The sequence below is a fragment of the Podarcis pityusensis genome (assembly GCF_964106645.2).
Source record: "Podarcis pityusensis genome assembly, chromosome: 4".
Lineage (NCBI taxonomy): Eukaryota > Metazoa > Chordata > Lepidosauria > Squamata > Lacertidae > Podarcis > Podarcis pityusensis.
The window spans coordinates 85,270,069-85,282,238 of NC_138027.1; the positions used below are offsets into that span (position 1 = coordinate 85,270,069).

Below are 12,170 nucleotides of genomic sequence, written 5' to 3' on the forward strand. Positions count from 1 at the left end.
TCTGTCCCTGCTCCTGCCAACCTAGCAGTTCGAAAGCACCTCAAAGTGCAAGTAGATAAATAGGTACCGCTCCAGCGGGAAGGTAAACGGCGTTTCCGTGCGCTGCTCTGGTTCACCAGAAGCGGCTTAGTCATGCTGGCCACATGACCCGGAAGCTGTACGCCGGCTCCCTCGGCCAATAAAGCGAGATGAGCGCCGCAACCTCAGAGTCAGCCACGACTGGAACTAATGGTCAGGGGTCCCTTTACCTTTACTAAGGATTACTGAGATAACGTGGTATCCAGCACCCAGGTAAAAGCGTTCTAAGTACCCCCGTATTATGACTTTAACATGCTCTGAAACGAGAGCACAAAGTGTACCTGATAGTTAAAGTGAGAAATGCTTATTCCAGGTTACTGATGCTTTTGGTGAGTATAGTTAACTCCAAAAGAAGTTAACTTGCATCACAGTCTTGCACATGTCTACTCATACACAAGTCCAACTGAGTTTATTATTTATTTGCTTACTATATACAGTCATGGGGGGAAAGGAAGTACATTTTCTTTGATTTCTATGGTTTAACGTATGAGGACATAACAACAACAATCTGTTCCTTAGCAGGTCTTTAAAATTAGGTGAATACAACCTCAGATGAACAACACCACATTGGCATGTAACACTGTGGCAGGAAGAATCAGCTGCACAGGTATAAGATGGGGGACACCCGGCTTGCAAGTAGTACATGTGAAAAGGACCTAGGGGTCTTAGTAGACCACAGGCTTAACATGAGTCATCAGTGTGATGCAGCAGCAAAGAAGAGTTAATGTTCTTCTAGGCTGTATCAACAGAAGCATAGTGCCCCAATCAAGAGAAGTAATAGTACTGCTCTATTCTGCCTTGGTCAGACCACACCTGGAATCCAGCGTCCAGTTCTGGGCACCACAATTTAAAAAGGTTATTGACAAGCTGGAATGTGGGCAGAGAAGGGTGATCAAAATGATCAAGAGTCTGGAAACCAAGCCTTGTGAGGGAGTTTAGCCTGGACAAGAGGAAGCCGAGAGGAGATAAGGTATCTTCAAATATCTAAAGGTAGGTCTCATGGAAGATGGAGCAAGCTCCTTGTCTCCTACTCCGGAGGGCTAGGATGTGAACCAATGGTTTTTTAAGCAGAGGTTGGATGGCCATCTGCCATGGATGCTTTGGTTGAGATTCCTGCATTGCAGGGGGTTGGACTAGATGACCCTCAGGATCCCTTCCAACTCTACAATTCTATGATCCCTGAACAACGTGGAAAGGGGCACTGGTGACTGCTGAGAGGACAATGGGACAGGGGAATTCCCCGCCCCCACTGTGAACTTCCTTAATGCAGCCTTTGAATTAAGGGGAACACAGCCGAGTCTTTGTATATTAAAATGTTAAGACAAGAAGCCCCTTGAGGTCAAGCTTTGTCTTCTTATTTCAGACTCTAATGATGACGAAACAGACCACATCCAGCCTAGGTTAAGTAATGAGCCATGGCCTTAGAAATCAATCACAAACAGCCTTTTTAAAGAGGGACAGAATGCTAGGAGGAAATGTATTCATGACCTCCTTTTTAAAAAATTCATTCATGCCAAAAGTGGGATTTCTTATGTGCAAATTCAATTTTACTAGTTCTGTTCTGTGTATGACTACTCAGAAGTATGTCCTATCCCTATATACACACACTTGCTTGGACATGCACAGTAAAAATGAAAGGAACAATCTGGCTTTCTACAGCTGGTGAGACTAATATGACATACAGGTTATACTGTATATGCTGAAAGCAACTAGCAAGGCTTATTTGCAGAAACTGCAAGGAGATAAAAATCACTCTACATATTTTACTTGCCTCATTATTTTCAGTCAGCTTATTGTTCAGCGCAATGGATAAAAACTAGTAAACCCCCCTGCGGTGTTTTAGCCTGCCTGGGAAAACTATTACATTAGAATAAAGAACTCGCTGTGCAAAAAAATAAAAAATAATCTAGGGTAAATCTTAACGCAGAGGATTTCCTCATGCGAAACATAAAATTTAAATCACAGGCCAGAGAAACAAAACTGCAGTTTGTTACTGACCTTGCTTTCAGTCAAAACCTCCCAAGACAGACCTATAAATTGTTATGAGTTTGGGGTTAACACATTCCCCTGGACTAGTACAGCTTGCCAGAACACAATAAACAACAGTTTGCAAGCGCTGTCTCCAGAGAGGTTTCCCAGTGGCCTACTTACTTGGTATTATAGAAAGACTAAAGAGTTTCTATTACCTAGGAATGCACAACGAAAGTAACGGATATTTGAATGCACAACAAAAGAAGTGTGACGTTAGATAAAAAACAGAAAAAGGGTGCATATGAAACAAGACTATGGCTTCCAGGATTAGATCATATTGTTCTTTCTTACAAACAGGTTTAAGCCCATATTGAAATCATTCACCATCTCAAACAATTCTATGTCCATGAGCCGAAATGCCTGTCTGAGGCCTCCTTTGAACATTCCTTAAAAATGCCAAGTCTTAGCAAATTATGCTTTCTGCATCCCCACTACTATAGAACGGGCAGGGTGCCCTGCTGCAGAAACAATTCCTAACTTGTGCTTCTGGCTAATTAAATCTGAAAGAAAGAAGAAATATTCCTAACAGAAGAAAGCCTTAGTATCGATTTGGCTCCACTGATTTGGAAAATATATTCATAGGGTGACTACCCCTATCCTTTTTGGGCACAGGCAACCCTACAAATCAACTCATTCTAAGGAAGGGTTTAACTCACTTTGCACAAATATAGGGCTGGAGGAAAAAATATGTCTGGTGCAAGAGGTTAATTTTCCCCACCACAGACACAACACTACACGGAATACCTGCTCAAGACAGACAACCACTGTTGCCATTACAGGTAGAGAATAAACCTCTAAAAGTGGAAGCAAATGAATGGGTTATCATTGTGAAAATGAGAGTGACTAAGGCCTGGATTCAACTAACCCAGTGTGCTAGGGAGCAGTACCAGCGCTTCCACTGGTCTACTCCCTAAAATCCGCGCAAGAGGGTCAGGAAACTCCCAGACAAGTCCTACTACAAGCTCCAGCTCTGCCAACTACATTATTTCCAAGGCATATTCACTCAAGTTGTCAGGCAGACGACTGGTGAAATCTTAGGTTAATATGCCATATAGCTGAGTATGCTCAGTATAATACACTTATATTTCTGCAAGACTATTTGTAAACTGAAGCATTAGACAAAGAAAACATAGCAGTTCAAATCTTTACAACTTATCTATTTTGTGGCAGAAAAAAAGTGGCATTAAATAAAGAAACAAGCCTCTTGGTCTCAGCTAATTGTTTTTGTTTCAAAAAAGCTTAGTAGAAAGCGTTTCATTTTTATCCCCTTTTACAAAATATAAAAAAGGGGTGCAAACTCTTATTATTTCTGCTATTCAGCTCAATACTACTTATCACATTTGGCTTATGCCCAGCAAGCAATGTGTAAAGGCATTGTAAAGGAAAACTGATTTCGTTTCTGTTTGATCGCCACCAAATAGAATTTACTCTCCTGAGTAACGCTACTAAACTCCAGGTTTTCTAGATATGTACTATGCCAATGATTAAGGAGTACATTAGAGTACATTTCATTTCAGTTTTTTCTTCTTTGACTATTGATGAAGAAAATTACAGATGCCAATAAAGGGAATAATTCATTAAAGATCAGTGGTCAATTGGGAGAGTAAGGCTACCATCTGAGATATTTATTAATCTGTCTATCTGCTCAAGGGCACAATGGGGGAGGGGAAGGTTTAACAGGGATGGAATAGCGAAAGAAAAACATTTCCAAATTACTCACAATAGGTAGGGAAAAGGTTCCTTAAACGGTTAGCCGATTCTGCTAAGTCACCAGATCTGCCTCTTATTGCCTCTGTTTTTAATAAATCAGGATTAGCTAGAATCACACAGTGGGGAATAATCTTATAAAAACCATTAGCTCCTTCTGGCACCATTCCACCTCCCTTTTTAAAAAGGGCTTCTTTGACCTTAGAGCTGAATCCCTTCTCGTAATCGATCTCCTGCTCAGAGGTTTAAATATATTGTCTACATTAAAGATCTAGAGGGATTTAAGAAATTGATGAGATGATTTGGCCATCAGATTGGTGAGGCTTAATACCAACAGTAGAAGAGGAGGAATCTGTAAACCTGGAGCTGCAACCTGTAGGTGCCGCCAAAGAAAAAGTGTGCATAACTCAGGAATAATGTTTTATCCTTCGCATCAAACTCCAATCTCCAAATCCAATCTCTGGGTTCCAGCCAGTGTTGCACATGCAGGAAACAATTTGAGCAGCCTCTCTTTCCTTTCCCATACTACTGATATCCTCCAACCCTCTGAACATTGGACCATCTGGGAGGGGGCTACAGAACATTCTGGGATGTGGCATATGGTGTGGAAATTTGGGGGTCTGTGTGCCTAAAATCAGGCAGAGGAATCTTGTACTATTGTCACATGATTCCTTATTTCAGGTGATTTCTGCCCCCAAAAAGATAGTTCAGAATGTTCAGTAGGCTCTACCCATCTGCTGCTGCCTTGGTCATCCGAATAAGTTTTCTAGGAGAGGGTATTGAGAGTTGCAGAAGCGTTGGACTACTGGTTGCACGAGCTACCTTCTGCTTGTGCAATGTTGGCTACAACCCGCCATGTTCAAAGAATCTCATGGGTAATAGTACGTTTCCGAGCACAATTCAAAGTATTGGTGCTGACCTTTAAAGCCCTAAACGGCCTCGGCCCAGTATACCTGAAGGAGCATCTCCACCCCCATCGTTCACTGAGGTCCAGCTCAGAGGGCCTTCTGGCGGTTCCCTCGCTGCGAGAAGCCAAGTTACAGGGAACCAGACAGAGGGCCTTCTTGGTAGTGGCACCCGCCCTGTGGAACGCCCTCCCACCAGATGTCAAAGAGGAAAACAACTACCAGACTTTAGAAGACATCTGAAGGCAGCCCTGTTTAGGGAAGCTTTTAATGTTTAATAGATAACTGTATTTTAATATTCTGTTGGAGGCTGCCCAGAGTGGCTGGGGAAACCCTGCCAGATGGGCGGGATATAAATAAATCATCATCATCATCATCACCATCATCATCTTTGCCTGAGACAGAAGGGATAGAAGACAGAGTAATGGTTTTAGAAGGAAAAAATTAATGCAAGTGCTTTCTGTGCTTCATTGGGTTCAGGGTCTGGTCATAAAGCAGTGGATAGTTAGCGCCATGGTTTCCTGAAATTCTACCTCCAGAATACTCTTTCCACACAAGCTCATGTGCCTAACCTAGTGGGGCACCTTCTACATAATCCTATCCCTGCATACTGTAAATGACAACATTCTAGGCTGCACACTTTTCATACAAGGTGGTACTGACAGGTAAGAAGTCACCTGGCTACATATTCTAGAGGGGAAATGGGAAATTATGGAAAAGTGGTCTGCTAAGCAGCTTGCCTTGCTTTTCATCGTCAGACCCCGACAATCTCCAAGGAAGACAACGTTTAAATGGAACACAATTTCAAACTATGCTTGGGGGTACTTGACAGCTATGGTGGGAGGTTTAAATATAGCTTTTGTTACTTTGTGGGCCTTTCAGCAAAGCTGTGACACCATGCTGTACGTTGTGCTTTTGGAAGGTTTACAAATAGATGCCTGGCAAATGGATCACATCTGTCAAACGAACACGTCAAAAAACCTTGCTTCGGAGACAGTTTTTATCTACCCGCCATTGCCCTAGTTTTGAATTTTCACTTGAGACTATGTAACAGCAAAATATCATTTCTGGATAGGTATTTATTACACCGTACTAAAGACTGCAGAAGTTGGTGGGATCTATCGAGGGTTGCTGTCTGGGACTGCTGAATAGACCAAACTGTACTCCACATTCTTGCAATGGAATCCAACCAGGTCTCAGCGGAATCAGCCCCAGAGAAGTATGATAACTACAGGGTCCTCCTTTATATCGCTGCAGTGTAAGACATATGGCTACGGCTAATCTAAATCGCAAACCCTCATCTATCAGCAGCTCTCCTTTCCTAATACTTGGGAAATCCTTTGTGGATTATGAGAGCTAACTCACTGATAAACAATCCACCTCTAAATGAAATTACACATTAGTACAACCAACACAATCAGGCACACATTCATAAATTTTATTAAGTTTAGCCTACTCCTGTTATGAAATCAATTTATTTATTTTTTTGCAGAAAATGGACACCTTTGCTATAGAAATGGCGTGTGAGGCATTAGGTGTCTTCTCTGTAAAATAATTTTCTTTCAGTAATATATTGAATAAATATTTTGCCGAGGTTGTTGAAGTAAAATTCATCGCCTTACCTGCCATTTTATGTCACTGGATATTTGCAAAAAGCTGTCTAACTTGCAAAGGGGCTTGACTGAGTAAAGTTGACAGCATTTTTTTGTCTACTGACAAAGTAGACTATGACATAAAAAAAAAAAAAAAGAGCTTTACTTGCTTATGTCACTTTGGAGATGATGATGATGATGATTATTACTATTACCCCACCCATCTGACGGGGCACAGACAAGAATGCAGGCAAATTTTGGAGATCAGCAAAGAGATGCATTTTAAATCTGGAAAGCTTGAATCCTACTGCAATGATGCAAGTTGAAATATATGATCCTGGGAGATCCTATGAGTACCACACATACAATTCTTGAGCTGCGGACCTTGTTCTGAATACAGTTCCCTTTCTGTCACAACATCCAATAAGCAAACAACTGATTTGGTTGCTCACCTACTTGCTGTGAGGGGACTAAGGAAGGCAGGGTCACATCTGATCTTCCCTCGGGTACAATGGGGATGGGAGTTGAGACATAATCTAAACACATTCTCAACAGAATTCATGATAGAGGAGAGAGCAAACCCTTTGTTTGGTGCTTAGCTTTCTGTGGTGCTGCAAAAGCATTAATTCAGAAACAAGGGGAAGTATCCTTTACAGCATTGTTCTGGAGGAGGAATGTTTAGGAGAAATATTCCCCAAGGAGAACATCTACAGACTTAAACACTTGTGTTTGGCATCCTAATGTTTTGCTTCCATAAATACTAGACTTCTCCAATCCTTTGTTTTGCTTTTGTTTCGAGTGACTGATTAAAGCAAAATTAAATTGATTAGCGCTCGTCAGGTCTGATTGCACGATTACAGTTCCCTCATATTACAATTCACTTCCGAAATGAGGTCAACCAGCTTCTCCTATTGCACAGCGATACCAGAGGCAAAAGAATAAAGGTTACGAAGAATGATAGAATTCTGAACATGCTCAGATCATTGATTAGATTTCTGCCAGCAAAGAAACGTCTCCTTTGATGAACATTTCTTTCAAGTGGCATGTCTCTCTGACTAAGTGTTATTTTATTTCTCCTAAAGCTAACAGGTGTGTCCCTCTGCCCCGCTGGCTGATTAACTGTCTTGCTTTCATCCAATACAATAAACAAGTAATTAAAATAACTGTACCTTTTAAAGGCTACTATGCAATGAGGGACGCGGGTGGCGCTGTGGGCTAAACCACAGAGCCTAGGACTTGCCGATCAGAAGGTCGCGGTTCGAATCCCCGCGACGGGGTGAGCTCCCGTTGCTCGGTCCCTGCTCCTGCCAACCTAGCAGTTCGAAAGCACCTCAAAGTGCAAGTACATAAATAGGAACTGCTCCGGCGGGAAGGTAAACGGCATTTCTGTGTGCTGCTCTGGTTTGCCAGAAGCGGCTTAGTCGTGCTGGCCACATGACCCGGAAGCTGTACACCGTCTCCCTTGGCCAATAAAGCGAGATGAGTGCCGCAACCCCAGAGTCGGTCACGACTGGACCTAATGGTCAGACGTCCCTTTACCTTTACGCAATGTAGGTAACAGTTTTGGCATGCAGGTCACTATCATATATTTGTAAAATAAATTTGACTGAATTAAGAGATGTACAGGTTCAACAAAATCAGTTGTGGAAATCATTTAAGGGGCTTTGAACTCAGCAGCCCACATTTTATGATCTAGATGAACCAGTTTTACTGATTTATCAAACAAATGAATGTTTTCAGCCATGATTGATGTTCTATGTTATTATTTTATAAAGCTTTGCAGCTTGTTCTAGGTGGTTCTACTAATTTCAGTGAGACAAAAGCTTTAGCACTACAATCTTCTAATGCTTGGATCTCATTATTTTACTCCTGGAAAACATCACACAAGAGAGAGAAAATAAAACATAACATTAAGTTTTGCTACCATGCATCTGTACCAGATAGAAAGACAAATCTTGAACAAATCAAGGCGATCCAGCTTTGTAATATACCTGTATCACAACTGGGGTGGGTGTGTTAAAAGATGGAGGGAAAACAAAGGCTTTTCTACAGCTGTCCTACACCAAACCATTCACATGACATTAACTCACATATCCCCGATATTCTCCCCCAATCCAGATTTTCAAAGGGCTTGGAACCCCAGAATATTTTAAGAACAGGGGAGCACTAAAAATATGGCCTCCCAGCAGTCTACATTTCATTCTGATGAACTGGTAGATCAGGCCGGGGGGGGGGGGGCGGAAGTAAGAGATGGACAGAGGTAGAAGCATCTGGTGAACTGAAACTATAACGGGGTGTCAGTTACAGCAAGATATTCGAGAAGCTGAGCACAGCATTTGGGCAAGGAGACCCAATTCAGCAGAATCAGATCATAACCTTTTATGCCCCTATTCCATTCCACAGGCAAAGCAAACTTACAAAAGATGAATGAGAAAAGGGTATATTTAGGCAAACAAGTGGATAAGTTCTTTTAACTGAATAGGTTAGAATACAACATCTAAAGGTACAAACAGAAGCAGTGCAGGATATCTGATAAAGATCTCCTACAGGGAATAAGAAAATTAATAGCAGCTTTGGGTTGGAGGAGATCAGATTGGGACAATGATCCTGACAGTGCAGAGCTTAATCCTTTCTTACACATGCTGTATTCTCACTCAAAGATTGATTCTCCACCCTATGATCTGGTTTGCTTTTTGCCATGTGGAGGAAAACCTTCCGATTCATATATTTGTACATTTAAAGTGTGAGGGAATTTGGAACTGTAAAACAGAACAGGACAAAAGGGTTAGATGCCACTGCTTTGGTATAAATCCAGTCAGTGCCCCTCCCCCTTTATTAATCTTTTTATGCAATCAAGGATCTCCTGCATCACGTCTAGGTGCACCCGAAGATTTGTAACACTCTTCTTGCTGGAACTGACAGCCAACCCATTCTGACGTGAAGGAAGGCATAACAGAACATGAACCTATTTAGCACGGAAAAGGAACGTTAATAAAAAAACAAACAAAACTGCTTACCACAGGGCAAGCCGCTGCTCTATTTCCTTTAAAAAGTTGGTGTGGAATTTGTGCAAAGGTTCAAAGTTGGAAAAGATGAGATTCTTCAGTGCTTCTGGCATGCAGTCTTCCTTGCTAACTGTGCTCTGGAACCACTACAAAGACCAAGAAAAGCAATAAGGCAGGTCACCTTTGGGGCCAAGTCTGTTGAGTAGCATAGCCTTTCCATGGGGCTAAAAGAGCATAGGTTCTGCTTGGTGAATGACTCTCCCCAGCAATAAAGGTAAAGGTAAAGGGACCCCTGACCATTAGGTCCAGTTGTGACCGACTCTGGGGTTGCGGCGCTCATCTCGCTTTATTGGCTGAGTGAGCCGGCGTACAGCTTCCGGGTCATGTAGCCAGCATGACTAAGCCGCTTCTGGTGAACCAGAGCAGCGCACGGAAATGCCATTTACCTTCCCGCCGGAGTGGTACCTATTTATCTACTTGCACTTTGACGTGCTTTCGAACTGCTAGGTTGGCAGGAGCAGGGACCGAGCAACGGGAGCTCACCCCGTCACAGGGATTTGAACTGCCAACCTTCTGATCGGCAAGCCCTAGGCTCTGTGGTTTAACCCACAGCACCACCCGCGTCCCCTCCCCAGCAATATCAGATCACAAATTTGCATCTTGGCTCAGCCAAAGGGTGCTATATATAACAGAGAAATAGACACAGCACGCCTTATAAACAAAGTAAATTAGCTTCTAGAATGTGTTTTATTGAGAATGTATAAAATGTTTAAGAGTTTGCTGTGTTGGGGGTGGCGGCGTTATATGAAGGGGTTAAGTTTAAAATAGCATGTATATGTTGGTGGCCAAGAAAAGCTGGGTTCTTTTTACTGTGTTAAAGGATTGTAAAATTTCACTTCTGATTGGCTTGTTGCATAGAAATTCTTGGTCACTCATTGGATGAGAAAAGTGACTTGATGAGGAGAGGCCACTCAAAGTGGGGGAGATCAGGAGCCGGCCATTGCCTCACATATTCCCTATCCGGTAGGGAGAAGGTATTGAGCAAAATACATCAATTAATTTTTGGTATTTCCCCCCCTACCACAAGAAGAGGGTTGCAAGGGAGGGAAGGCACAGCTGCCTAGAATCCCTTAAGTTAAGTTTTGTCGAGAAAAGCTCATGGTTGTGTGCGTAATGCAAAAGCAGACATACCGACGTGATAACTTCAAGGTCTTTCAGGTAAGTTCGTTCTGTGGTGGAAACTTCTTTAGCAATGAAGTATGCTTTGTCAGTTGGAAACCTCTGAAAACAGAAAGAAAGAAACAGAGGTTTTGGTCTTTACCCAAAGAGTAAGTTCACAAATCGAAGAAAAATAATACGGAAGGAGTGGGTCCACTATAATTTAGAGAATTATAATTCAGAGAATTTTGGAAAAACCTTGCCCAATGTGATACAGTGGTACCTCGGGTTACATACACTTCAGGTTACAGACTCCACTAACCCAGAAATATTACCTCTGGTTAAGAACTTTGCTTCAGGATGAGAACAGAAATCGTGCAGCAGCGGTGCAGCGGCAGCAGGAGGCCCCATTAGCTAAAGTGGTGCTTCAAGTTAAGAACAGTTTCAGGTTAAGAACAGACCACCAGAACGAATTAAGTTCTTAACCTGAGGTATCACTGTATATTTTCAGAAATATGAAACTTTTTTAGCTGCTATGTATTTATTAAAAATGGTTTTAGACTGCTCTCTCATACAAAAAATCAAGGTGCTGTACAACAAAATATACAGTAAATCATAGTACACCACAAAAACGTTAACAAGTTTAAACAACTGGAACCAGCGGCTGCAGAACCCCCAAGTGTCCCTATTTTCCAAGGACATCCCTGATTTAGAGAAGCCATCCCGGTTTCTTATTTGATCTCTGAATGTCCCACTTTTCCCTAGGATGTCCCTATTTTCACTGGAGAAATGTTGGAGAAATATGAAATGTTAACTAAAGATTTGAGGAGAACTTTTTATGGTCATGGGGCTTCCAACGCAGGATTTGTGAGAACGTGATTTTTCAAAGGACCCTCTCAAAACCACCACGAAATAGTAAGAAACTCCTATGCCCCTGGATGCCTTCTGTTATTTCCTGGATCTGTTGTCATCCTATGTAAAAAAAAAAAGAATCAAGAAGATCCAAAGATCCATGAGGATCTGTGCCCTGAGTCATTTTTGTGGCGCTGAAAAGCACTGGAGCTGTGGTTTTTACTGTGCAGTCTGCCACTGCAAGCTTTGTTCTGATAGAGTTTTCTGATGGAATTTTGGGGATGGGGTACCATGTAAAATCATGCAAATGTCAGAAGATCCATTTCAATTCTCCTGGATGTGACATTTGTCTGAACCCTGTGGAAAAGCAAAAAATATATCTCTATGTGCTTTCTCTTTCTGTACGAAGGAGTGACCCAGGGGAGGGGAGGAGAGAAGCAATCAGGAATTGATCAAGATTTGTTTTTGGCTTATATGTACATAGTATTTTCAGTATTAGGATACAATAGGGGGCATATACTGCGTCCTCCATGTATGTAAATATGGGCAAGAACTGTTTGCATGAAGGACAGTTAGCACTCCATGCAGTAATTGACCAAGAATGACTTCATATCCATATTCCAAACAAGGCAAGAAGTACACGTCATACCTATGGGGAAGCATTCAAATACGAGCAGACATCCTTGGTCTGACTGATACAGTGCACCAAGAGCTCAACCACATGAATCTGCTGATGGTGTAGTTCAACATCAGAGGTAGGTGGACAATATTTGTGGTAGATGTGGCCTCCTATACTTGTGAATCACTGTATCAATTTGACCACACAAATTCATTGCATCACC

The 12,170-nt window shown here is 42.1% G+C and overlaps 1 protein-coding gene and 1 long non-coding RNA gene across 7 annotated transcripts in view; one reads left to right on the top strand and one right to left on the bottom strand.

The window, feature by feature from the left end:
- FARP1 (FERM, ARH/RhoGEF and pleckstrin domain protein 1) overlaps positions 1-12,170 on the bottom strand; it is a 188,656-nt gene that overhangs the window by 25,587 nt on the left and 150,899 nt on the right. For all 6 annotated transcript variants that reach the window (XM_081002981.1, XM_081002980.1, XM_081002979.1 and 3 more), the window contains exons 15-16: positions 10,510-10,599; positions 9,331-9,464 (exon numbers count right to left, since the gene is read on the bottom strand). In XM_081002981.1, the coding sequence (XP_080859107.1) occupies positions 9,331-9,464; positions 10,510-10,599 (224 nt within the window). The remainder of the gene's footprint in view (positions 1-9,330; positions 9,465-10,509; positions 10,600-12,170) is intronic.
- LOC308475980 overlaps positions 10,639-12,170 on the top strand; it is a 1,233,414-nt gene continuing 1,231,882 nt past the window's right edge. Inside the window, exon 1 of the long non-coding RNA XR_013985606.1 lies at positions 10,639-10,862. This is a non-coding gene — a long non-coding RNA (uncharacterized lncRNA). The remainder of the gene's footprint in view (positions 10,863-12,170) is intronic.